Source organism: Microplitis demolitor, chromosome 4 (assembly GCF_026212275.2).
Source record: "Microplitis demolitor isolate Queensland-Clemson2020A chromosome 4, iyMicDemo2.1a, whole genome shotgun sequence".
NCBI lineage: Eukaryota > Metazoa > Arthropoda > Insecta > Hymenoptera > Braconidae > Microplitis > Microplitis demolitor.
The window spans coordinates 21,602,249-21,630,142 of NC_068548.1; the positions used below are offsets into that span (position 1 = coordinate 21,602,249).

The 27,894-nt window shown below is 27.6% G+C and overlaps 2 protein-coding genes across 2 annotated transcripts in view; one reads left to right on the top strand and one right to left on the bottom strand.

The window, feature by feature from the left end:
• The first annotated feature begins 944 nt into the window (after positions 1–944).
• Positions 945–27,894, top strand: part of LOC103577482 (axotactin) — a 95,013-nt gene continuing 68,063 nt past the window's right edge. The window contains exon 1 of the mRNA XM_053738729.1: positions 945–964. The gene's annotated coding sequence lies outside the window, so the exon portion shown is untranslated. The remainder of the gene's footprint in view (positions 965–27,894) is intronic.
• Positions 9,261–27,894, bottom strand: part of LOC103577479 (inhibitory POU protein) — a 29,336-nt gene continuing 10,702 nt past the window's right edge. The window contains exons 2-4 of the mRNA XM_053738732.1: positions 20,181–20,237; positions 14,061–14,249; positions 9,261–10,016 (exon numbers count right to left, since the gene is read on the bottom strand). Coding sequence (XP_053594707.1) covers positions 9,261–10,016; positions 14,061–14,249; positions 20,181–20,237 — 1,002 coding nt within the window. The remainder of the gene's footprint in view (positions 10,017–14,060; positions 14,250–20,180; positions 20,238–27,894) is intronic.

A 27,894-nucleotide genomic window follows, 5' to 3' on the forward strand; every position in this document is an offset into this window, starting at 1 on the left:
TTGCTTAATTAAAACCCGTAATTGATTTTTTTATTTATATTTTTTAGTTTATTCTTTGTTATCATTGAAAGGAATTGATCAAACGGTTTAATTGTTCTATCAAATAATCATTTTTCAAATAAAAAATACGGATTTTGTCAGCATTAACTCCCTTGCTGCCCAGTTCTATGTACCGGAAAATTACAATGTCATTGAGGTCTTTATTCTTTCAATTACAATGAGGTGAATAATTAGTTTTATAATTTTTAACTACCGTAATTTTAAATATATATACGAAATTACATTTATTAAATTAATTCGAAAATACACATCAATATTTTATGAAGACGATTCCTTTTAAAATAAATAGTCTAGACCATCTATTTTTGTTAAATAACTTGTCCAAGATGATAACTATTAAATTAATTATAATTATTGCAGGATTCGGCTGATAGAATTATTTAAAATAAATTGTTAGAGATGAAAATAAATTATTCTTATCGAGTGTCAGTTATTAAAGGAACAGATCGTGCTCTTGGTAAGACATTTATAATTTTTTAAGTCCAGAATTAGCTTCGTAGCTCACATTCATGCCGTTTTTTATGAGTGGAAGCTAAAATGTTAAAATTAATTTCGGTTCTCAAGTATCAAGATTACTTTTTATTAAAATTTTTTTTGAATATTTATTAGCTGGAGCAAAGTATCAATCAGTTGACTGGGAAATAATTCAGTGGAGTCCGAAAATAACAAAAACACTTATTTTATTCCATATGATGAACATGCACTTTGGATCACTGGTTCCTGCTGCTGGAAGCAGAGAAAAACGTCCGCCAAGGTAAATTATTTTTTTTTACAAACAGAACTATTAGCTTACATGAGAAAATTATGAAATAAATCAACAAATCTATTAATTTAGTTGATTATAATTTTTTATTTTTACAGTAATTGAAAGAATTGTCTGCTGCTCTGGATATTTCTTGGTGTGGTGAGTGATTTTTTGCATGAATAAATATTATTGTTATTGATTTTGCCTTCAGACTCGAGTCAAAAGAGTGAGCTCACGTTTATCATTTACTATTTATTGTTTTTCCATTGTATTAGAACCATAAATCATCTAAGACCTTAAAATCTTGAGATCTGATAAAAACTCGGTTTTGAAAAATTGCGCCGAAACTAATAACTTTCCTTTTTTTAAAATTTTAAATTTTCATAGCAGGAAGTTAAAAAACATTTTCTCGTGAAATTTAAAATTATTTCTTTTACTATTTGCCCAGTTTTAATGCTGTACAAAAATATTTACCCAAAGTAATTAAGAAAAAAAAGAACTAAAACCATAACATAGAAAAAAAAATAAAAGATTGTAATTGAACCAATCAAGATTCATAATACAAAGTTTACGTTCAGCGGACAATTGTCCTGAGGCAATTGTGTAACACAGTATAAGAGAGCACCCGTCGAAAGTGGAACGATAAGGCAAACAAGATTTGTAACACAAAAGCAACCTCGTCGCTTGCCACATGTTCCCTCGTTTATGTCAAGCCAAGTATACACATTTGCTCCTTGTGCTTTACTCAAATGCTTGTGTCTTTGTGTTTGAAATACTCCCTTCTCTCTTCTAACACTGCCATCATCTCCACTTCTATCCATTTCATGGTACATATATACCAAGTATGTACATAAACGTGTCGTATATATATAAACGTCACGCATCCATGTATTGAACATGCTCATAGGACCTTGGTCCTTACGGGCCTCTCTGTACGAGCAAACAAACCCTCGAGTCTCGATCGTTGTTTACACGCTGTGCCAATTACCCGCGAGCTACTGATTGCCACTGCTTCTAGTTCAGTTATCGCTTGTTCTCTATACTCTATGCTGTGAATTGTTTCATATAACCTGATGGCATGCAGGATTTATATCAGAGACATTAAATCAAGAAATAGCTATCAACGACAAAAAAAAAATAGTATGAAAAAACTGCACGGAAAAAAGAGCGGTGGAAAATTACAGTTTTTAAAACAAAAACGGCCTTCGTATAAAAAACTTGAAATATTATAGATAGTACTGTAATAATTGAAACTTCTTGTATATAATGAAGTAATTATGATTATAGATATCAAATTTTACAGCTTCTAATGTATTTTTAGTTGAATGAAATGCTCTTGAGGTCAAAAAAGTCTTAATTGAAACTGTAATAATTGCTAATTAGTTGCTACGTCTCAAAAATGATTTAATTTTTACAGTTTCGAAGCAGAAAGATTTTGCTGATATTTGAAACTGTAATTTTTCCACTATTCCTTTTTTTCGTGTGTTTTTTTTTATATATTTTTTATTTTATCAAATTATTACACTGTATAGAATTTTTGGAGTAAGCGCGGAGTAAGGACGACTTTTATTTTTGTTTGAAAATAATTTTTTTTTGCGATATCCGAGAAGATATTTTTTATTTTTAATTTTCATATGCAAACTATAAATTCTTATTTAAGAATCAATCAATAAGTAATATTTTGATTTAACTTGACCCACTTATATATTCTCAAAATATACTTACCCCATTTTCAATATAAATTTTTTTTTTTATCAATAAAATAATTGATAGAAAAAAATATATATAACTAAAATAACTTAACTTTTGATTAACTTTATTTAACGGTATGTAAACCAAATAATCTCCTGGTGTGAAAAAATGGTATCCATTTAAAATAAAAATTTAATTTTTATTGCGAAGCTTGAACTTTTTTTCTAATGTTTAGTCAGTCGGTGTATTAGTGCGAACAGATGTAATCAGACAATTATATATAATGATGCTTTTTTTATTTTGTTTTCATAAGAACAAACATTTTTTTTCTAGTTTTTTAAACTTGCAATATTTCAAGCCGATGGTCAATCCGAGTACTCCAGTATTCGTGACCGCTTCATAAATATATAATTCTGTGCAAAGAACGATAGTGAAACTGCACGCAATGTGATCACGTTTGAGTGGAGATTTTATTTGAACATAAAAATAAATAGTGTCTATACGAGAAATGATACTAATCTGATTTGCAATTAGAAGAGACAATATTGTTTTAGATTTTTTTTTTTTTAAACAAAATGAAAATAGGAAATAAGGACGTTGAAATAATCACAACAATCATTTTTTTAATTTTTTTTATCAATAACATCAAGATTTATTTTATTATACTATATAATTATTTATAGTTGAGTAAAGTATCTGGAACAAAATTGGACATGAAGTTTATGTTAAAATGACTTATGGCACATGATATGTACAACAAAAGGGGATAAACTCACATACAATTTAAGTTTAATTCATCGGCATTTTTTTTTCTACCCCTTTTTGACATTGCGTGCAATTTTATTAACTTTATTTTAAACTGATTTATTGCCTGTTTTTTTTTTAATTTTATTATTCATACGGAAAGAAAATTAATTTAACGGTTCCAATAAATTATGGAAACTATTTCTGTAATGTACAGAAATTTTTTCCATGTGTTTATAATAATCATTCCTAATCTTGTGGAAAATATTACCGCCGTTTTGGAAAATATTTCCGGACACATTTTACCAGAGGGTGAAATAACCAAAGGAAAATTAACTGACTGATAAAATATTCGGGAAAATAACATTTTCATAATTTTTCAGCTAATGTTAAATTTAAAATTCCATGGAAAAAGTAAACTTGAAAAATTACAGCGTGGATAGTAAACTCGAATTTTTTCAGCGGGAAAGTGTAAATATTGCAAGCCCACATTGATTTTTTAAAATTTCTTGTAAAAAGTATAGTATTTGTTGCAAGTTTACACTTTTTCGTTCGAAAAATCCAGTCTACTATTCACACTGTAATTTTTCAAATTTTTTTCACACCTAATTTAAAATTTACAAAATTATAGTTTGTATAGTTTTTTGATACTTGACAGCTCTTTTATCTTTACGGTCATTACATCAATCGGTTATTTGGGATACGGTTATTTTTCCGAGATGATTCGACCTCGGATAAGTCGTTGCAGCTTTTTATATAGAAATGGTTCCCATTTATTAGAATTTTTATCATTATTATCATCATATTTCCCATCATGCATAGACATTTCATATCTATCGGAACCATTTCAACAATAGTATGGAGTCCATTCACGAAAACAGTTCTTATAATTTTCTCTCCGTGAATTTAAATCGAATATTTTCATTTATTGTTTAGTTGAATAATAAAAAATATATATGCTCATGTGCAAATAATACTGAAGTACCGTTCAGCTGTAAAAAGAAAACGTAAAAATTTCGAAAATGTTTTCTTTCAGCAACTGTATAATTTTATTTATCAAGAAAAGTTATGATCGGTAACATCGATATAAATATTTAAAGCCCAATCGAAAATTTCACTAGCGAAATAGCAATCACAAGATTGCTGACAAAATTACTTTATTTATTTTTTTTTACACAACAATTTACAATAAGTATATTCACATCAGCCAAATATATACAAATCTGAGCAGTATTTTTTATAAATTAATATTTCATATCTGAAACTCTGGATTTAAAATTTTTCAAATTTACCTCACTATCATTTTAATTTATATTTTGCACGCAACGTACTCGCACATAAATTTCTACATTGTCAGGCAATTAAACTAGTATTTTATTCATTTATTTATTTTTTTAAATATGATATGTCTCCGTTACATTCTTATACAACGTTTCATTAGTCCGAGATTTACTCGCCAACAATTTTTTTTATTAAATTATTAATAATAATAATAATAATAATTAATTTAAAATCCCATTATATTTATGTTGTAAAAATGTTCGCGAGGAAGACTCGAACATTTAACAATTCGTTTGGCTTCTGTTTAAGTGTGTCCGTGTGTCTATGAATTATAATTTTTTTTTTTAATTAATTTATCAATAAATTTGTATAAACATTTCAATTAAATACATATATAGTAAAATGTTTATTATTATTATTATTGTTATTATAGTTATAATTAGTACTGTTATAATTATTATTATGATTATGATGATTATTATTATTAATATTATAATTAATTCGATTCAATTATTTATCCTCGTTCTTTATACAAAAATCAAAACTAATAAAACTCGCGCACAAATATTACTAATTTAAAATTTAATTATTTTCCATAAAACATTTAAAATTATTTATTTATCATTAATATATGAAATACATTATTTATATTACAAAACAATAATTTATCTACGTAGGTGCACCATATATTTTAAATGGTTGCTATTTATTAAAAAGAACATGATGATAAGAATAATAATAACAATAATATTATTGTTAGTATACATAAAATAAAATATATGTAAGACATATTTATTGCTTTTAAATGCATTCCTGATTACTGATATTCAAATTTCAATTTTTAAATATTTATGGATATTTTATTTATATGTATATACAAAATACATATGAGAAACTATTTAATAAAAGTGCGTGGATTAATTATGGAAATTTAAAAGACCTGAGAAAAATAAATTGTGTTGGAAAAATTTGGTAGACTTATTTTAAATTTTTTTTTGACAATAGTTAGAAACGTCATTTTTTTAAGTTCAATATTTGAATTATTTATTTAAAATTCGGGCTCAATTTTGTAGTTTTTGGTGAATGTTTAGACTCGTTAATTTTTTATGAGTATCGAATTTTTTTAAAAATTTGATAAGAAGAAATTGGCGCCAAATTGAGTACCCAGAATACAGATGGGTTGTCATAAATTTGAAATCGTTAATTTGAGTTTTTAAATATTTTTAGAATATGAATCCACTCCGTCAATCGAAGTTTCAAAAACAGTCACTCCGTTTGAGAAATAAATAGGGAGTTTGTCTTTTCAGCGGAGTGATTTGTATTTATTTCATTCCGCATTCCCTCCAGATTTAATCTACGTAAAAAATGGAACAAACATTTGCCTTCCAATTATTTAACTGATTTTGGTAAAATTCCTTTTAAAAAAAAAATGAAATTGGAATAATTTTTTTTTTTTTTTATCAATTGGTATAATTTTGGTGAAAATAATTCAAAGATTAAAAATATAAATATATATTAGTATTCATAACGTCAACTAAATGTATGCGTTAAATTTCCTAGATGAATTCACACGTTTCCAATTAAGATGAAAAATGCAAACTCATTCTATATGCAGTACAATAAAAAATTTTGAGCCAAATACTCCAATACTAAAAAACTCGTAAATAATTGAGCCCGTCGAAAATAAATTTTTGTAAAAAGCTGAATAATTTAGCACTTTTAATTTTTGGAAGTAAAATTCGTGTAACCAATATTCAATGTATATATAAACTATATACATAAATATTGCAAACCAAAAGTGATTTACAAAAATTGTGTATAATTTAATACAAATATTAAGCTATTTAATTGAGCAGAAATCAGTTAGCAAAAAAAAATTAAAAGTGATTAAAAAAATTAAATTTAATAATTTTAAGTCTGCACTTTAGATACTCAGCTCCTCATATATACTTACATATATAATAATTATTAATTTAATTACTATAGAAACATATTGCAATATGACTTGTTACCCTGTGTTTGATACCTACAGAATATTTGTCAAAAAAAAATATTTTTCATTTAAATTTAAATTATTCTTATATTTTACATAATTAAATAAATATAACAACTGCTACAGAGAACAAAAAGATTTCCTTTTCTGTATAAATAAAATATTTTTTAGTAAATGAAAAAATATTCAGAACCAAATTTCTAATAATTTTGATTTGACTTCTGTCAAATTATACTGTAATTTAATTCAATTATTACCAGACCAGTTCTTAGTTGGGAAGAATAAAAAAACAAAAACAAAAACAATAAATATTATACTTAAATTACGCACTATGTATTGCACTATTACTTCATCATTCATACACTCAGCTAATGAGAAAAAAAAAAGTTATTATTCAATAAGTCTATTTAATCTCTCTAAAAAATTACTTATCCACTACATTTGTACAACTTACAAATATATTCTGCATATTTTATATTTTAAATAAACAAATTTATATTTATTCATTACGTTTTATCTTAACTTCATTTGGTATTGCTGTAATTACGTACATATTAATAAATAAATTTCATTATTTTCTCCCTCTCTTTTTTTAAGATACACATATATATATAAAACAATAAAAATAAATAAAAAAAATTTCTTCCATCACATTTCAATATTTCTCGATAAATAAATAAATAAATGAAATAAAAATAATAATTAAATAATAGCTATTGTATTTGTCCTAATGACTTAATGGTATTGCTTGATTGATATTATTATAATACAGTCTTTTCACTGATTGTCCAATATCACTACATAACACTTGGCTTATATTTTAAACTCATCTCTCACTTTTCTCTAACTTTTTATTTTAAATCTGCGAAACTTTATCCATATCAATTATATATTTATGTGTATATTAAAATTAATATCACTTTAACGTGGAAATAATAATCACGTTTCATTATAATATTATAATTTTAAATACCGATAATGTCATTTTTATTATTTCAATTTTCATTTTTTATTAAATTAATATTTAACTTTTTTTTCGGTTAAATTCCTCCACTTTCGAACCTTTCGTCTTGTACTTTTCCAAGTGATTGTAAGTGTACATGTACGTATGTATTATATACATATTTTTTTTATATATATACATATAATATATATACATTAGGATGCGTTATTTCAGAACAGCATTTTTTTTTTGCATGTGGAAAAAATCATAGTTCATCACAAAAAAAAAATTTTCGTGCAAGAAAAAAAATTCTATCCCGAATTCAGGTCTAGCTCATGGAAAAATTTAATTTCCCCCTTGAAATAATACAGCAAATTTTTTTTTCTCTACAAAAAAAGTCTCTTATCATTTTTTGATAAATCTACCCATTCATAAATTTTTTCAAGTTAAAACGAAGTATGATAAATTTCTGTTATTTGACTTTTTTTGCCGAAACTATCAGACGTATGACAAAATATCATAAGACCTTTTTTGTAGACCATTTCATTTCCTACAAATTATCTCTCAAAAATTTTTCGAAATTCTGATTCCTTCTTTAGTTATTTGCACTTAAGCATCAACTTATTCAAAAAAATAGTGTTCTGATTTTGATTAGTTGTAAAAATGAAAATTCTATATTTTTTTACTTAAAGTTTTTCATTCACTTATTCAATATTTGACTGAACTTCGATAGAAGTATTCTCGTTATTCAAAAATTTTTTTTTAGCGAAAGTAAATAATATCAGTTTGTGATTGTCTCTGACATTTTTATTTTTGCGCGGAAATTTTTCTTTTGTGGTGAACTGTGATTTTTTCCACAAGCCCTTGGAACAAAAAAATGCTGCTCTGTAATGAAGTACCCTAATATATAATATATAAATATATATATGTATTGGTACATCCATGTTTTCAAAAGGTATATAAACTACCAAGTGAGCGTGGGAATTATGTTCAGTCCGTCCACGATGCATTTTACCCATTTATATATATGGATATATATATATATATATATATTTTTTTTTTTGTCTTTGATAGTGTAATAAAAAAAATTTCCTTGTGTAATGTAACATATCCATAAGTAAGAAAGAGACAGAATATAATTTTACACGTCTACTCTATAGACATCAAAGTGGGTTACGTTTGATCGATTTGACCGCAAGTATATTTTGCTTTACACAAGGACGCGAAGAAAACGAGAGGGAGAAAATTGTACGGAATAAAATAAATTTAATAATAATAATAATAATAATAATAATAAATATAACGGGATTGTGAGAGAGAGAGAGAGAGAAAAAATAATGTGAGAAATTTAAGATAAGACTGTTGGAGGGAGGAAGCTGAAAGTTTCTCTCTCTCAGCGTAATGTATATCGATGAAATATATTTTTGTCTCTTTAAAATAGTCACTTTCTTTTCCGACCCTCTGTATGATAATCAATTTTCACAAATTAAGTGTTCAGATTAAATTGATTACACGCACGAAAATTTTTGAGTCTTTCTGTCACTTAAAATTTTTATTTCTTCTGAGTGTCTCTTAAAGTTTATAAATTATTATATTTTTATTTATTTATTAAAACTATTTTTCACGACTGTAACAACAATGTCTGACATCCACCAGCAATTTAATTGATAGCATTATTATTATTATTAATTAAAAATCTACGGCCATCCTTGATACTCACCGAGTGGTTCGGGTTTTGGCTCAAGATTCGTAGGTGCTGGTGGCGGATACAGTCAGTTTTGTTGTCACAAACCACCCTCGGGTCAATGTTGAGCCGCGAATTTCATACGTTTCTGTTTTTGTCGTTGATTACAAAACCAAACTCTCACGACATTTTTTTTCAAATCGAGTTTTTCAGCAATCGCGGCTATTTTTTCACCAGATGGTCGCGGCTGGACAGCAAAAAACGCTTCCAGTGAACGTTTTTCAGGTGCAGCAATACTCGTACGCTTTCGTTTTTTTTCACCAGCTGGTAATACTGATGGCGCATCTGGATCACGTCTTTTATTTTTAGCCTGCGCCTCAGCTTCCTCTAACCATGCTTGCAAAATTGGCTTCAGTGCAATCATATTATTGTGTGATAGAGTAAGTGATTCGAAACGACATATCGTCGATTGTGACAGCGCACCGACACCAGGTAATTTTAGATTAGCAAGTGCTTTTCCTACATCCGCTTGGGTAACACCCAACTTGATGCGTCTCTGCTTGAATCTTTCAGCGAACGCTTCGAGTTCACGTGGATCTGTGTCGGCATCTGGATGAAGGCCTGCAGCCGCGGCCGCAGCTGCTGCTGCAGCCATTGCAGGATGATGTGAGTGTGGAACGCCGCCTCCGATGTTCGCATGATGATGATGACTCATCATGCCATTCATGCCACCATATACTGATGGTCCATGGATACCACCGTGATGGCCAGGTCCACCTCCACCCCCTCCTCCACCTTCAGACATTGGTGTCAGCGTTGTCATTGAATTCGCTGGATCCAACATATCCAGACTCTCCATTCCAGGATGACTCATCTGCAAGCATCGAGCGATCAACTTTTAATTCGCGCTAGTTATAAATTTATTACATTTTAATGATATCGAGGGCCCAAGATTTTAGTTGTCATGTATCTTAATAATCTTAAGACCCTCGATTCAGCTTTTGTACAATTTATCGTTAGAGAAAATGGAGAGTTGGGCAAAATGGGGTATTCAAAAATTTTTTTATGATACCGGAATCAAAACTTTAAGTCTAAATGAGCGAATTTCAGTCTGATGCCGCGAAGAAGCAAATAATGATATTCAATGCAGGTAATTTTGAAAAATATGTGTGACACAGGATAAAACACGATTTCAGACTGCGGGTAATTAGCCGATCACCCTGGTCTGAAATCGTATTCTTTCATTCCTTGTCACATAATGTACTATTTTTTTCAAAATTAAATTGTCGTTTACTACTACTTCAATTCTATTCCAGACGGAAAAATGACCTTTTGTGTTTAGCGACCCCATTTTCCCGGCTCTATAATTTATTTACTTATTTAGTTATTTATTTATATCAATGATATTTATGTTCGACATTTTATACATAAAAAATTTTACTTTACACGTGTCTAGTAGTACTAACTCCTATACTTATTCATATAATTTTCCGCTTTTGAAAGATATGTTGTGTATTTTTTATAAGGTCTTTAAACTTACACAACAAAACTTTTCGACTTCTATAACCTATTCCGTTTGATTTTCCAATTCGTCATATTCGAAAAAAAAAATATATACATAGACATATTCACCACGGCACATAAATTATCAACAATAAAAATAAAAAAAAAATTTCCATGTTTATGTTCCTACTGGAAATAAAAGTAAAAATAATAAGACATTTATTTTTAAATGAATTTAATTAAAGTCATGAATTTGAATGTATTATTAATTATTAAATAACATGATGTGTGCTTTGACGTGGAAAATTTTTACAAATTGTTTCTGTATGTAAGATGAATTTGATGGTAATTTAATTATCACTCCCATCGGATTTAATAGGGTACTAAGGCCAGAAACATGTTATAGTTAGTGAACTTGACTAGCCTTTTCTACTTCTGAATCCATGTGACCCTCGTTTCGAGCGACGGCACGCGCCAAATTTCATGCCAAGGGGAGAGTAATAGATATTAACGTGTTTAACAATCGCAAAGGGTTTATATTTAATTTTCATGTCTTACATTTTTATTACTTCCAATCTTATTTTTTTTTAATCAACTGATTTGCCCAAACTCCGATTCAAAAAATTAAAAATTTTGGTTTAAAAAATAAATAAAAAAATTTATGATCTAAAATTTATATGGATCTGCGTACAGATCTAGATCAAAGTAATTAGACTTAGTAAAATTTGAATTATTATTTCCTGGGAATATTCTTTGAGAAAAATAATAATACAAGAGTAGTTTGATAGCAGAAGTGGAATTTTAAAAAAAAAGTATTGCACTGGCTTGCATTTGAAGTTCAAATAGACATGAACATAAGTTTGTTGTGTACGTAAGTGCGTTATTGTTATTATATAACATGTACACTTGTACACAATTAAACATGAACGTGCGGCACGTGCCGTGACCGTAGGTAGTCAGTACTTACTCATACCCCCGACCCCTTACAAATTATTTATGAGCTTTTCTAATATTTTTAAAACCTACCGGCCGGTGAAATTCGACACTGGTGCTCTCTAATTTCAATAAAAAATATCTAGTTACAATTTCAATTCAAATTGTTACTTCAATTTTTATAATTGAGACTCAATTTTTCTTTTTTTTTTTTTTTTATATAACAAATATTAATTACGAGCAAGTAATTTATCGATTTAATTGTATGTTAATAATATTTTGAATTAGGAAAAAGTATAATTACTTATTTTACTAATGTCAAAAACGTACACTGAAAAATTCCCATTAAATTTTACTATGGGTGCATTGTAACCCTGGACCATAAGAAAACTGGTACAAAATTTACAAGTATCCCATAGTAAACGTATGCGCAGAGGTCCCAATCGTGTCGTCTGCGCATACCGTTTACTATGGGACACTTGGAAATTTCATACCAGTTTTCTTATGGTCCGGTGTTACAATACGCCCATAGTAAAATTTGTTGGAAATTTTTCACAGTGTAGGAAAAAAAATTTTTTACTACATCTGTGTTCAGAAAAATCACTGAAAAAAAGGTTGAAAAAGTGTTTACGATTCTAAACTTCAAAACGCGGTACAATGACACTTTTTCTAAACAATTTTTAAACTTCTGGAAATTCAAAGAAAAATAAAATTGACTTAATAACAGAAATCAATTAATTTTGGCAGGGATCGTCGTCTAAGAAATTTTATAGAAAATCTAGACTCAGCTCTTTGAGCTCGAAAACAGCGAGTTTTTGGGGTTTTCCCGCAGGGTCAACCGTTTTTCAGATTTTTTTATACGGGTAGTACTTAATTTTTTTTTAATAATAATTAAATTTTTTTTTAATTATACTCATTTATTCATAATTAATTTACAAGTTTTTCTTATTATTATTCAATGAAAAAGTTGAAATTTTTAATCATAAAGGACTTGCGTATAAAAAAACTCTAACAATACTACTGTAGCTGAAGAAAAGTAAAGTAAAAGACGGCTTTTAAAAAAGTAATGAATTCATAAAATTCAAACTAAAAAAAATTTTAAGTATAAAGATTTTTTTTTATTTAAAAATACATTGTTTTTTTTTTTCAACTATTTACTCAAAGTTTGAAAAATTTTATTAAAATGCCTTGATATATTGCGTTCCGACGATTTTATCTATGTTTATATTTGCTAATAATATTTCATAGCCGACAAAGTGTAAAAACTTGTAAAGGAGGCAGAAAAAAAAAAGTATAAACACGGAAATATTTGGTGGAACCCCTATTTTTTGGATATGCTTCGACAGCAGCCCAAATGGCACAGTTATATTCGAATCGAATTGGATTGGGGTGGGCGCCGCGATAGAAAACACGAGTGGTCAAAGTGGCGGTTTCACATACGAGCGCAAACGTGAGAGTAAAAGAGAAACTAAAATTCATGTGCGATACACAAGGGAGAACCCACGCAATATTTCATCATTATTGTGACAACGCACGGTAGGGTTGTATTGGCTGTCTTTTTTTCACGCAACCACCTCTCTTCATATGGTATGTCGTCGATCTTTCATCGTGGCCCTCTATACTTCTGTGAATCCAAGTATCAAAACTCGTTACCCCGGCTATCCCTTTCGTAACCCGTATCACATACAATATTATGTCTAACGTGCAGTCATGTATCGTTCGTAATATTTATTTAATTCGTCAGAGTTTCTAAATAAAAAATGACTTTTATGCGACACTCAACTCTCTGGCCATCTGCGAAAAGATGCATTTAATATATATAAATATATATATACGGTATTGACTGGAACCCTTGAATTATATCTGTCCCGACGGATTATATTTTACAGCATTAGAGTTCTGCATATATATGTATATATATGCTTGTACCTATATTATATAATAAGAGAGGGTTCTACCGAACTTTTACTGAGCCTTTCTCTCTTTCAAGGGTCGAAAATGGACTAGGGTAGTAATATCGTGTGGAGAAAATTTAATGCACAGTTAACGCGTCTATGAGCTTGTTTACAAGTCAGACTGGTGGATAAATTTGGGGAGGTTACTATTTACATCTTATGAATTTTATTTACTTTAATTATAAAATTAAAAAAAAAACCGGGAAAATTTGAATAAAAAATTTTAATGGAAATAAAATTTTTTCAATTTTTTTTTTTAAATAGTGTACGATTATTTTCAAAATTAATTTTTATTTATATTAATAATCATGTTTAAATAATTAATGCATGAGAAAAAAATTTGATATTTTTTTTTCTGATGCGAAATAGTCAGCAAATTAAAATTTTAATTAGCTTTTATTAATTTTAAAGTAAACCCGGCAATGTTGATAAATGACTAAAAAATATTATTGACGATAATTATTAAAATTAATTATAATATTAATAAATTTTGATGAATTTAGACTCACAAATAGGTGTGATTGTACCTGATGGTGCGGCCGATTGTTTGGGTGTGGACTAGGCATGTGTGCCCCGTGATGATATACAGACACAGGATCATGTTTAAGTGGCATTGGCGTGCCTGCATTGTGCTTTCCTAAATCAGCAGCTAAAGCCTCTGCTCGAGATAGTAGACCATCTTGTAGTCCACTATTCAAACCGCCAAATAAGTCACCCTAAAAAAATTTTGAAAAATATTCATTGGTATTTTTTTCTCAAATTCTTACAACATCGCGTTATTAATTCCAAAAAGACATTTTTATATGTCCTTTTGACTTTAGGGCTTCCTAAAGCCGAAAAGGCGTATATTTTTTTTTTTTTACTACACGGAGAGAAAATTATGGTAACAGTTACAATATATTATGGGAATGGTTCCCATACTGCATGGTAACCGGTTTTTTTGAAATGTTGATTATAGGAACGGCACCCATATATATTATGGTAATCATTCCTATAATTATGGGTATAATTCCCATGTGGTATCGGAATAGTTCCTATGGAATTATGGTAATGGTTACTATAATATTATAGTAATCGTTACCATAATATTATGGGAATAGTTACCATAATATTATGGGAATGGATACCATAATATTTTAGGAACCGTTACAATGTGGTTATAGGATTGGTTCCTATTTGCTTATGGGAACTATTCCTATGAGTATGGTAATCATTACCATGATTCTTTCATATGCAGTATGGGAACTGTTACCATAATGATAGGAATTGTTCCCATACTTATGGAAACTTTTCCCAGAAAGTATGGGTCTATATCCCATAATCCCAAGTAATCATTACCATAACGGTATGGGATGATATTTCATAAACGTACTAGGAACAGTTACTATAATTTTTTCTCCGTGTACTAATCATTGGGAAAACTTCTCATAGCTTAAAATTAAAAAAGAAATTTGAAAGCCAAAAGGTATAATTTAAATTACGCGCTCTTTTGGCTTTAGAAAATTTCTTTTTAATTTTTAGCTTTAAAATAGACGTACATAATAAAGACAATGAAAAAAAATTATACGCCCTTTGGAAATCAGCGACGTGACATTTTTTACACTTAAAATTTTTCAATACTTCGAATAAAAAATTATTTTATACAAAATATATATAACTCTCATCAGAAAGCTGATATTTAATTGAGGTTAAAATTTCCAGGTTATCCGATCAATTATTTACCGATTTAATTATACATAAGTGCAATAAGTATAAATCTTTATACTTCGCATAATATTTATTAGAAACATACAACAGTTAGAGACATAAAAAAAAAATAACTCTATTATTGTAACTAGTTTTCAGTGATTTACATTCTACGATTTTAAAATCACTTATTAATAAAATATAATCTATAGCAGGTGTACATAAGCAACACTGATGAATGTTGTATGTGCACCAGATCGAAGCTGTCAAAAAAATTTGTTTTTCACATATATGCGTTTTAAATCTTTTGAAATATGTAAACAGTAAATGCAGTTTAAATACTAGAGACATATACGTCTTACTGGTATACTTTCGCATTAAATACCGTGCATATTGTAAATATTTATATTTATTGCTTTTACGTGCAATTATAGTATGAAACGCGTCATATATTTTATCGGACACGCAAGAAATTTTTAATTAAAAGATTACGCTGTAAGAAATCGGGAGTGAATTCAGAGTAATTGGGATTTTACTTCAGCCCACATTCATTCGGATTTTGGAGTTTTAATATTGAAATAAACTTCCCTTCGTAGTCAATTTTACTCTGGGATTAAGTAAATACAGTAATCTGCTCCGAATTCACTCCGGATTAATTCTGCATTCACTCCGAAAATTTTTTGCAGTAAATAAATTTTTAATAAATTAAATATAATCTTTAAATCGACAAATATATAAATTACAGTCCGTAATATCCGTGTAGACCGAATCAATGTTTCATGAAAAAAATACTAGCGAACCCAAGAGGCTTCGATTATTTATGAATTCTTTTTTCATTCTCTTTTTTTTCCGACGATACCCTTTCACCTGTCTTTTATCCCTCATTTTACCCTTTTTGTTTCTTTACTTTTTATAACTCAACTGGATTAACTATACAGTTACATTTGTCAGTAAGGGTCGGTGAAACTTTGTTGTAAATTTTTTTTCAATTTTTTATTATTATTATTATAAGACTTTTTATTAAATTAAATGGACACTGAAAAATTTTCTGTTAATTAATTTCTAAAAAATTTTTTTTCTGTGCATCATGACCCTCTCTTCTTTAATTTGAAATTTAAAAAGTTTCGATATAATTTTTAACTACATACTTAATTAGTGAGTTGTACAAAGATAAATAGACAAATAAGCGAGTGTTAATGACGTGATAAATCTAAAGTGTAAGAAAAATCGTAAGTTAGATTGTAGTCGAAAATAAGCGTCTTGATGTGAAAAATAATGTAGTGAAGAAAAGGTAGAGAAAAATATATTATTTTAGTTGGATACAAATAGCTCTTGTTAGAAGTTGTAGTTAACGGTTTGTTGTTGAGAAAACTTGTTGCTACCTTTGCTTTTTCTCAATTGCTTGTTTCATCAGTTCTTACCCTTAAAGCTTTCATCTTGATCTCTCCCCACGTGTTACGCTAATAGAGTCATTTTTCCTTGATGTATTTTTTTTTAACATTTTATTTCCTCTTGCTATTTACCCCAGTGTATATTGTTAAAAATTAGCCAATTACAATTGAATTACTAACCGCTATTTGTTACAACTGTTTTATTACTCAATTAGCTCGTTGAAAATTACTTTTTTTTTACGGCTAATTCACTGTAAAAAATTTACGGAGTGAATCCGGAGGATGACTTTTTTTTTATTTAATTTCCTCAGAGTGACATTTAATTATAATCAATAATTGATTAAAAAAAAAAATTTACTAATACATAGTGAGCTTAGGTCTCTGATATTCATATTAATATCACTGATAATTACGAGCTCCTTTCCATATATTCACGCGAAATTATTTTTAAAAATTATAACCAGCTGATAATAAAATTTTCACTGAGTCACAAACTGTCATGACTTACATCAACCATACCACGAGATAACATTTCATATTGTACCGAAATATAAAATTTTCTCATAAAAACTATGTCACTATAACTACTCAATAATTTGATATTTTCACTATGTATCATATATATGAAATTATAATTACGTGAGTTACTACACTGAGAAAAAAAAATACTTTTGTTAAGAATATTTACTTGATACAAGAACATATATTCTTGATAATTTTCAAGAATATATAATTTTGTCTCAAGAATTTGTAGAATTGAAGGAAATAATTTTTATTTAATTCAAGTAAAGCTATTCTTTTGTTTACTTATAATATAATATCAAATTCATATAATAACAAAAATAAATTTGATGCTCTTTTTCAGAAAATTGATAATTAATAATAATAAAATAAATATTTTGAACGGATTTCTTGAACCAAGAAATTCTTGTTTCGAAAATAGTACTTTTTTTTCTCAGTGTAAAACATTTTATAAATTAAAAATATAATATTTTAAGTTTAATTATTAATATCTCAATGAATTATTTAATAAAATAATTATGTTTATAATTAACAGCTGCTTTTATTAAACATTAATTTATTTAAGTATTAAAACTCCAGATCGAAGTGAATGCGAATTTAAATAAAATTCATATTCACTGCGGATTGACTTCCGATTTTTTACAGTGAGAAGAAGTTAAAATAAATATTATTTTAAATAAAATCAATACTTATTTAATATTTAAAATATTGACAGTAAAAATAAATCTGATAAAAGTTTATCTCGTTGCGTTTGTTGATAGCTGATTTATAAATATTTAATAAACGTCAAAAAATTATAGTTATAGCTTATGGGTTGGAAGAAAGTTGTAGTGTATGAACACTTGTCAGGCCGATTTGTGAATAAATAATGAAATAATATAAAGAAAAAATGTGACAGGTGACAAGAAAACGAGTAGAGGCTTCGCATGAGGTGTCTAGAGTATAAAGCGCTAATATAAAGGATATAATAAAGATAAAAACAAGGAGAAAAACAATAAGATAAAAATAATGTAGTAGAGAATAAGATAAAATGAATAAAATAAAGGTATATGTATATGTATATGTACATGTATATATTTATATAATGGAAGAGATTGACACAATTCCGAATATCAATCTAAATTTAATCTTTGTCGCAGACGACCCAACACGATGGAGTTATATTTTAGATAACGGAATATCATGCATAAATTCAATAGAAATGTTTAAAAAAAGATCAGACTCTCAGACAACCGCTTTTATTCTAATTGTTACGAATTATTAATTTCTTCCTGAATATAATCAACTATAATTGTATTCATGAGATGCACAGACTGATTCAGGTTTTTTTTTCTTCTTTTTGAGTAATTGGGCTGTTGAACTTTTGGATTACTTTATTTAGATAATAGAAATATCTAATATAAGCTAATCGATAATTTATCTGCAGAGAAAATTTTAATAAAAGCTTATATACAAATGTATTTGTTTTTTTTTTTTGATTAGAGTCAAAAATTTGTAATTGACGAAATTTTTCGGGTTTATTTCATAAAAGATTTATTTTAGGGGTAGAAGGATTTTTTTTTTGTTTTTAAATTTTCGGACTGCTCCGCTTTACTGTAAAAAATTCAGATCGCTCTCAAATCCATAACCAAGTTATAATGATTCAAAAAATTTTCATAAAAAATTTATTTTTGCTGGTTTTAAATTTTTTAAGGCATTCTATTGAGATTTGGGTACTTCATGTTTCTCAAAAATTCGATTACACTTAAATTTTATTAAAACGGAAGAACTTATTAGATATTTTGCTTAATTAACGTTTTTTTGGTAAAAAAAAGATAATACCCATTTTTGAAAATTCAAATAAATAAAGTAATTATAATTTTTAATAAAAATACGATAATTTTGAATCTCAGCGTAAGTTTTTAAAAAATCCACAAATTCTCAAGACAAATTTATCGGGTCACTAATCCCAAATGGACATATTTTTGAACGTCTTTTTGGCTTTATCCAATAAGTTTAAGACCAAAATGGCGTATAATTTTATTTTTAATTGTAGATCATATTGTAGACTTATTCTGGTGCTGAAAATTTGTAAAATAAAATTTTCAGAGCTACAAGAATCTATAATTAAACATATATTCAAATTTTTTTTTGGCAATGGATAAAACTATACTTCCTTTTGGCTTTAGGGAATTTCTTAAAACCAAAAGGCCATTTAAAAATATGTCCTTTTGAAATTAGTAATGGGATTTATTTTGAAAAACAATAACGATAAACTAAAATTATAAGTTTGCAAAGTTATAAAAAATTTAAGGATATAAGAGTTAATTGGACGTACTCAATGTTTTAGGTTAAATTTAAAGAGGGATAGTGTAGTGAACTTTTCGTGCAGATGTGTTTGGAGAAAAGCCAAGCATATATATGTATGTATATATATTATAGATGTATATAAAGGACGTAAATGACACAAGTAATATGTAGTTGAGTTGTTTTTATGACACAAAAGATATAGCCTATCCTCATAAGCCATCTCATCGTATATCTAAATAATCAATTTGCTTCTGACCATAATCGTAACCACGAGTTAGCCAGTTTATGTCGGCCACTGCAGTAACTACGTGCGGGTTTCATAAAACATAAACGTTATGGCTGAAAAGACATTTTGTGTACCAGCACTCGCAGTCCACTTTATACCATATCTTTTCTTTTTGCTCCTCTTGTCATTCTCTTCTATGTATTCAAACTTTTTTTATTTCTTACATTTCCTCTTTTACTTCGCCATTTCTTTTACCCCAACCCTCGGGTTTCCTCTCATCCACTCAGAAAACTCGGCTACTGTATACTGCTGCACGCAGGAAGCATTAAAAACCGCCTCTAGTTGGACTTGTCGACGTGGATACAAAAAATAAAATAAAAATTTATTTTAAATAAAACGGAAGTTACGAGCTACGAGTACTCTTTGCTTTGTTCTGTTTCAATTATTTTTTTAATATTTATTTTTTATTCGAAATATTACTCAAATATTTTTTTTTCATTCATTTAATTAAATATATATTTATAAATACTTACATTGTGTCTCGGTGACCAAGAATTACACATTATCGAGGCGTCTTCTAATATCCGACTCTGAAAAATAAATTTTTTTTTTTTAATTAGTTTATTATTTATATCAAATAAAAATATTTAAAATTTTTTCTATCACTTGTCCGTAACTATTTCGTACACAGAAAAAAAAATTTCTTGGGGCAAGAAAAAATTTCCTGGGTCCAAAAAAATAAATTTTGGAATGATAGAAAATTTTTTGCGTCAAGAAACTTTTTTAAGTCCCGATAAAATTTTTATTTTCGCTGAAATAATATCAAAAGGTATATATAGGGGTATAGTTAAATATAAACCGTATCATGACTGACAAATAGCTTTTTTGATAATATGACACCTAGACGACAGCTGGTAAACAACTGCATTGATCGATGCGAGATAATTTTACAATAGCGGGCGAAAATAAAAGTATGCAAGTGAATCGTGTTATTCAATATTGGTCAATCATTCACAATTATTTTTACGTTATCAATAATGATTTCTTTTTTAGTACCGGTTTTCTAAAAATGAATTACTCCAATTCACTGCGATCAGTAGACAGCCACTATTTCTGAGCACTAATTCAATCAATGGTAGACTTTTAGCCTGTTTCCGGTGTATATTAACTAATTCACAGTGAATTTCACTAATTTATTTTTAGTGAAAAGAACAACAATATAAGAATATATGAATTTGATTTTTTCAATTTTTTAAATATACGCGCTGAAAAAAAGTAATAACATCCCCCATTTTGACGAAGAATCTATTTCCGTCTTTACACAGAAAAAAAAGGATTTCTTGGCGCTATTTTTTCCTCATCCCAAGAAAATTTTCGTTTTCAATTCACAATGGAAAAAATTTTCAGGGCAAGTAGAAATTTTTCGCGCCAACAAATCATTTTTTTTCGGTGTGCATGATAATCATTCCCTATCGCAAGATGGTAACAGTTATCATGTTTTTTCAACATGTATAAAAATAACCAAAATATTTATATTTTGTGTGTTAATTATTCAAATTTAATGCTTGATATGTACTACTATTAAATTTGTAATAAATCGTCGAGACATAGCCATGTAAAATACATAATGAGATTGATTTTATTCGTCGGCAAAGTCTACTGTATTATAATGTTCTCTTATGAATAATTAACGTAATTCAAATTTTAATGTATATATATATATATATATATATATATATATATATATATATACATGTAAATTTAAAGTGCAAGTAGTAATCGCAAAAATTGACAGAATCAGGGCATACCGACGTCGCGACAGTGTTGCCAATTAAACCAGTTACTTTAGGAATCACATTTATATTGGATTTGTTAATTTGATTCCGCTATCCCGACGTCTGACTGCACTTTTATATTACCGTAAACCTGTTTTAAATCATTTAATTAAAATTGACCTACTGCATGAAAAGCAATATTTTTATAAATATACTATTCTTTTTCTTTTTTTAATTTAATATTGTTTATTTTATAAATTTTTTTTTTAAAACTATCTTACAAATATATACATTTATGACTATGTGGATATGTTTAAAAACAAACAGTGAAAGTAATGTCATATATATTTATATGTGTCCATCACACAATAGAGGTAGCAATTTTATTTTAACTCTTTACTCACTTTGTCTTTTTTTCCTTTTCATCATTTTTTTCTTTATTTGTGTGACATACGTGTGAACGATTAACCAACCGTCGGGTGAACATTGATTGGATTCTATACTCGTACTCGATATTAAAAATTATATTGATTCGAGTTTATTTTATAATTTATATTTATAAATTTTTTATAGCTGATTAAATCTGTACACAAAAAATAAATATTTCTCGGTACAAAAAAATTTTCACTCGCTCAATAAAATTTTTATTTGCCCCAAGAAATTTTATGCATTTTGAATCGAAAAAAAAAAAAAAAAAAACATTTTTCAGATCAGAAAATTTTTTTTTCTGTAACAAAAAAATGTCAACATTTATCAAAGATTGTTACATACAACCTTAATAATTTTAGACAAGTCGGGGTAATTTGAACCTTACCCCCCCCCCCTTTAAAATAATATTTAGATTTTCTCATATCATCCAATTTGATAAATTTTCTGATGATTGCATATTAAAAAAAAAAAAAAAAAAAAATTTCATGTCTAAATATTTTTTATTGTGGCCCTGATTGATTGTACTCTGATATATAATATAAATATAAAAATATATACAAAATAAAAATAAATAAAATTTTTTTTTAACTTTGCCGATTATCTATTGATTTCTTATAAATTTCGTCAGTATCACAATTAGTTGTGAAATGAAAGTTAAAAAATTTACCAGACATATTTATGGTATATTTATAAATATTTAATAATTGTACCGCCTCATACACAGAAATCAATAACAATATAAAGTAATTTATTATTAAAAGTTACGGTCTCAATTACTTGATAATAAATTTTTTCAAACAATTGACAGCTAATTTAAAATTTATAAATATTCAAAGAATTGTAGGTAGAAAAAATTTTTTTTAAACTTGTTTTCATTCTTTTACCTCATCTTGAGAATCTCATGAGAATTAGTTAAAAAAAGAAATATAAGTGACTCGGGATAAGTTTCAGCAAGCGAGACGAGTGCAAACTTTCACTGATAATTACCTAGATTTACGGCGTTGTGCGAGTCAAAGTGTGAAGTCGTGTTCAAAGTCCCCAGCACTTTACACTTGTCTCTTTCTCTCTTTTTTTTATTTTTTATTTCTTCGTCATCTTGTCTATCCTTTTTCTCACTTACACATGACCTATCGTACTACTTTCTCTCATTCTTTATTTTTATCTCTATCTTTATCTCTGTCTCTCTATTTCTCTCCTTTCTCATCGCTACCACGTTAATATCAAATGAAGACCCAGACTATGCTTCCGCGCGCTTTTGTTATAATCGAAGAAACTTCTCTTTATCGTCACTGTCAACCCATTTATATTATTCATCAGATTCGTTTAAAGAAGTTTGAACACCTGTCGAGTCTTGGTGTGCCACGGGATTTTCGACTGTCTGTCATACTATTTTTTGTAACACCATCAAACAATTCTTTAACTTATCAGATAACAATTTTATAATATCCAGAAAACAACAAAATATTTTGTAATTAAATTATTTTTTTTTAATTCTTTATTTCAATAAAAGTATAAGCTAGTAATTTTTAAAAAATTCAAGTGAAAGAAATTTTTTTGATCTGACAAAAATAAAAAATTACACTGATACTGAAATTACCAGACAATTAATTATTTTTTCATTTTTTTTTCAACAAATCAAGTACAAAAAAAAATAAAAATAAAAATATGCACATGTAGAAAAATAAAAAAGCTACAGGTGCAATTTTTTGATTTTTTTTTTTATTATGATTTATTGATTTTAAAAGAATTCAAAAATTATTAGACGTTGGTAAACTCCAGTATCATAAAATTACACTGTAAAAAATTTTCGGAGTGAACGCGGATTATATTCAGAGTGAATGCAGAGCGGATGACCGTATAATTATCTATTCTCCTTGGAGTAAAATTTACTCCGTTGAAGAACATATTTTAATTTCAAAACTCCAATTTGGAGTGGATGCGGATTTAAATGAAATTCAGTTAAAAAAACGAACCTCCTTACTCGGTATGTGAAAGGATTTTTTGTAAAAACTCCGAAACTCCAAGTGACAGAGTAAGTCCAAATTTGAATAAAATTCGTAATCACTCCCAATTTTTTTTTACAGTCTAGCAAGTTTTTTAAAAAAATTTAAATAAAAAAAAATGATAAACAAATAAAAAAATGCAACCAACAGATCCAAGTTGCCTTCAAGATGACGAAATAACATTGGAGTCTAGCGCATTACTATTTCACGAGAAAAACACGAGTCACGGCTAGAAGCGCGAGAAGTACCTAAAAGCCCAGCTAAAGGGAATTTATGAAATTTCGTAATGTAATATTCCGATTCGCAAATGCCACGCGCTACTGCTCAACTTATGTATCTACGATTTTCAAACTTTCTTACTCTATGTATATTTTATTATTATTTTCATCTCTTTCTCTCATATACATATATGTATGTATATATATATTTAGTATTATAAATAATATTTAGCCGTTTCATCGCAGGAGCTCTAAAATAAAATAATCCTATTTTAAAATTTCAAATTTCCCGTAAGAATGTAAATAAAATATGAGAAAGATGAAATATTAAATGATAATTTTTGAGCGCCGCGAATAATGCAGAATAAAAATCAGCGCTCCCTGGTCCGGAAAAAGGGATTGTAAAAAACAATGAACATTAAACAAGGATATTTAAAGAGAATGAGAGGCAGAGAACGCGAGTAATGAATGTGAAAAAAATCAGTGATTTTGTAGCCGCTATTGAGACCACCGTCGCTGATTGGCCACATTGCGTTCCGCCCCCGCAGCCCCGCCAATCAGATCCGACGCTCTCTCACATCGATCGTACACCATCCGCTATAGTCGGCCGCCATACTCAGCTTGCTTGCATGTGTCTCTACGTACCTTTTACGCTATCCCGCTATCCTCTCAAGCAATACATTCATCTATGTTTATATATACATATGTACATACAAATGTACCTGCACATACATCCACACAAAACACCCACCCACCCACCCACATCTACATACACTTGTACATGCCCATAAATACACAACAGACAGAAATGTATCTACATATTCTACATATATACATCGTTTTTCTCTTGAGAAAGATGTACCAGCCACTCTATAAAAAATATCCATGAATAAATTATCAATAAAAAAAAAATATATACATATATATAAAAAACACAATAAATCTTATGAAATCATATTTTCAGATTTATGTTCATATTTTTTCATTTATTGTCATGACTAATAATTATTGGATAAATTTTTATCACTCGAGATATTTTTTTTTTATTAATAAATTTCTGTAATAGACGCAGGTCATTATAAAGGAGAATTTTAAATATTGATCTTGAAATTTAATTTTTGAAAATAATTAAATGTATAAGTTTATACACTAAGGGAAAGTAAGAATTTCTTACGCCAAGAAATGCTTTCTTTCTGATGTGTAAGAAAAAAATCTAAGGGAAAAGTATAAATATATGAATAGGGGTCACGGTGTGTCTTTTCACTACGGCTATATCTACTTCCGTTACACAATAATAACAAAAAAAAATTGCTTTACACTATTCTTACTAACTGTATAGTTGGTTAATTTGATTTGTTCTTTAATTCCTTTTCATTTCCGGAAATGAATATTTTTAAGCTTTACTGAATTTCAACTCTCGTTGATTTAAATGAGATATTTAAGTAGTAAATTAATTATTTGTATAAGTGGTTTGGATCTAATCTATTTAAATTTACAAAAAAAAAAAAAAATAATAAGTTCTAAAAATTATTTTAAAAAATGATAGTTTTGTTCATGAGGTGACGGATAATTTTATTTGAAAAACGTATGAAGTAAAAAAATTTGATAAAAAGTTAAATAAAAAATGTCATTAAATATTTGATTATTTATTTTTTGAATCGATTCAAAGCAGTATTCAATCGAAAATAAACGAATTCGCGCTTCTGAGAGTAAGACTAATTAATTATAAAAATTGCCGCGAGCTACTGTGCAAAAATAAACGTATGTAATTTAAGCTAATTAGTAGATTCAATTAAAATATTACAACTGAGGTGAATTAAATGGATGCAGGGAAAAGTAGGAGAAAATAAGGGGAGGTAAAAAAATAAGACTAATTTTGAGTTGATGTCAGAAAATTATTTTTTTCAGTTTCGGGCAAAATGCGATGGCCTCAAAAAAGTGAAAAAAATTTTTTTTTCAATACTTTTATTGAAACAAAAAATATGTCGATTCACGTGTTAATTAAAAGATGAAATATTATTTGCAATTTAAATTGAGAGTAATAGGGTCGAAAAAAATATGAAAAATTAAGTACCGACTTAACTCAAAAAATTTTACTAAAATTAAATACGCGAATTTTTTCCAGTCTCTCCCTACATACACTCAATTAATATATATTAAAATCTGCTCAGCTGATAATATTTTTTCAATAATTAAATTTATTTACAGCATTTACTACATAAATTGCTGAAAACATATATTTAATGATTTTAAAAATATCTGTCTGTTAATAACTTGATAATTTATTTAAAAATGTGACCAAATAAAATAGATATAACTTCTGACTCTAAAAATGGTGATAAAAATAATTTGATAAATTATTTTATATCCACATTTAAATATAAATATGAAATAAAAATAATGTCTATTAATATTTTTTACATCAGTTAAAAAATTACTGTCTTCCCATAAATAAATTAAAATTTATTTTCGTCATTCAATATACATTTAATTGTTAAAATATCAACCACCAATAAAATTAGGTGATTAAGTCATCGTCAATTGATCAAAAGTCCATCGAGTTTCCAATGATGATCACCCTCATATATTTATGTGCTACACGACCCATAAATCATTAGATATTCACGCAACAGAAACGACTGCCTCCACTCATAGTTATATGAAATATCCTATAAAACCTAAGATTATTGAGTACTCAAGTATTATTACAATGTATATACTCATATTATATATATTTGTCTACATAGAAGTACAACGACTTATAATCAATGCGCGCAGTGAATTGTTCGCCGTCAACTACTGGCTTTACTCCTATTTGTTCCCCGTGTAGTTTAGTTAGTGTACTTCCGTCGCCGCACTGCTTATTGCACATATATTTGCACATATATGACGTACAAATAAATCGTAATAATCGTCATGACCATGAACTCTAATTTTATTCATTCAGTAAAGGGTAAAAAGTATAAAGTAAATGTTCACTATATTTCGCGATTATAGATATAATGACTGTATATAATATTAAAATATGCGCAATTAACTTTATTTTAACTTCACAACAGGAAATTTCTATAAGTAATTTAATAAGTGAAATTTTCTAACTACAAATATATAATCTTAATTAACTGTTATGGTAAATTGATACTAATTATTTTAAATAATTTTGATAAATTTTTGAAATTCGATACAGTGGAAATAATAAAAAATAATAGTTTTATTTATTTTTCATTTTTGCCAAAATATAATTTTATTTTGTTTGAAAGAAATATGGAAAATTTACACCTGTATGTATATATATGGAAGGAGGGGGGCAAAACGGGGTATTTAAGGAAATACTAAGTTTTTAATTACTAATTTTATGGGGCAAAATCGAGTCTCCGTTAAGGGGTGAAAAAAAAATAATTTCTGAATATAAAATAAATTTGATTGAATTAAAAAAATGACATTTTACAAAATTAGGAATCAAATGAATTTTTAGCTCAAGAAATTTTTCTCTTGACTCAAGGAAATCATTTTCTCAAGTCATTAACATTTTATGTATAATTAGTTTTAAAATTATTTAAATTTCATAACACGACTTAATAAACTCACAATTGTCAAAAACTAATTAAGGTTTTTGAAAAAAAAAAAAAAAAAAAAAAAAAAATGAGTGCTGTATTTTAAAAGTATTTTGAATTTAAGTTCACCTCAATTTTTTTTATTAATCACAAGAGTATATATTTTCAAATTTCAATTTTTATTAAATTTCTTTAATTGTGTGAAAGATTTCATATTTTTAAAAAGCTAATAAATTTCCATAAAAATTATTTTGGAAAATAGAAAAAA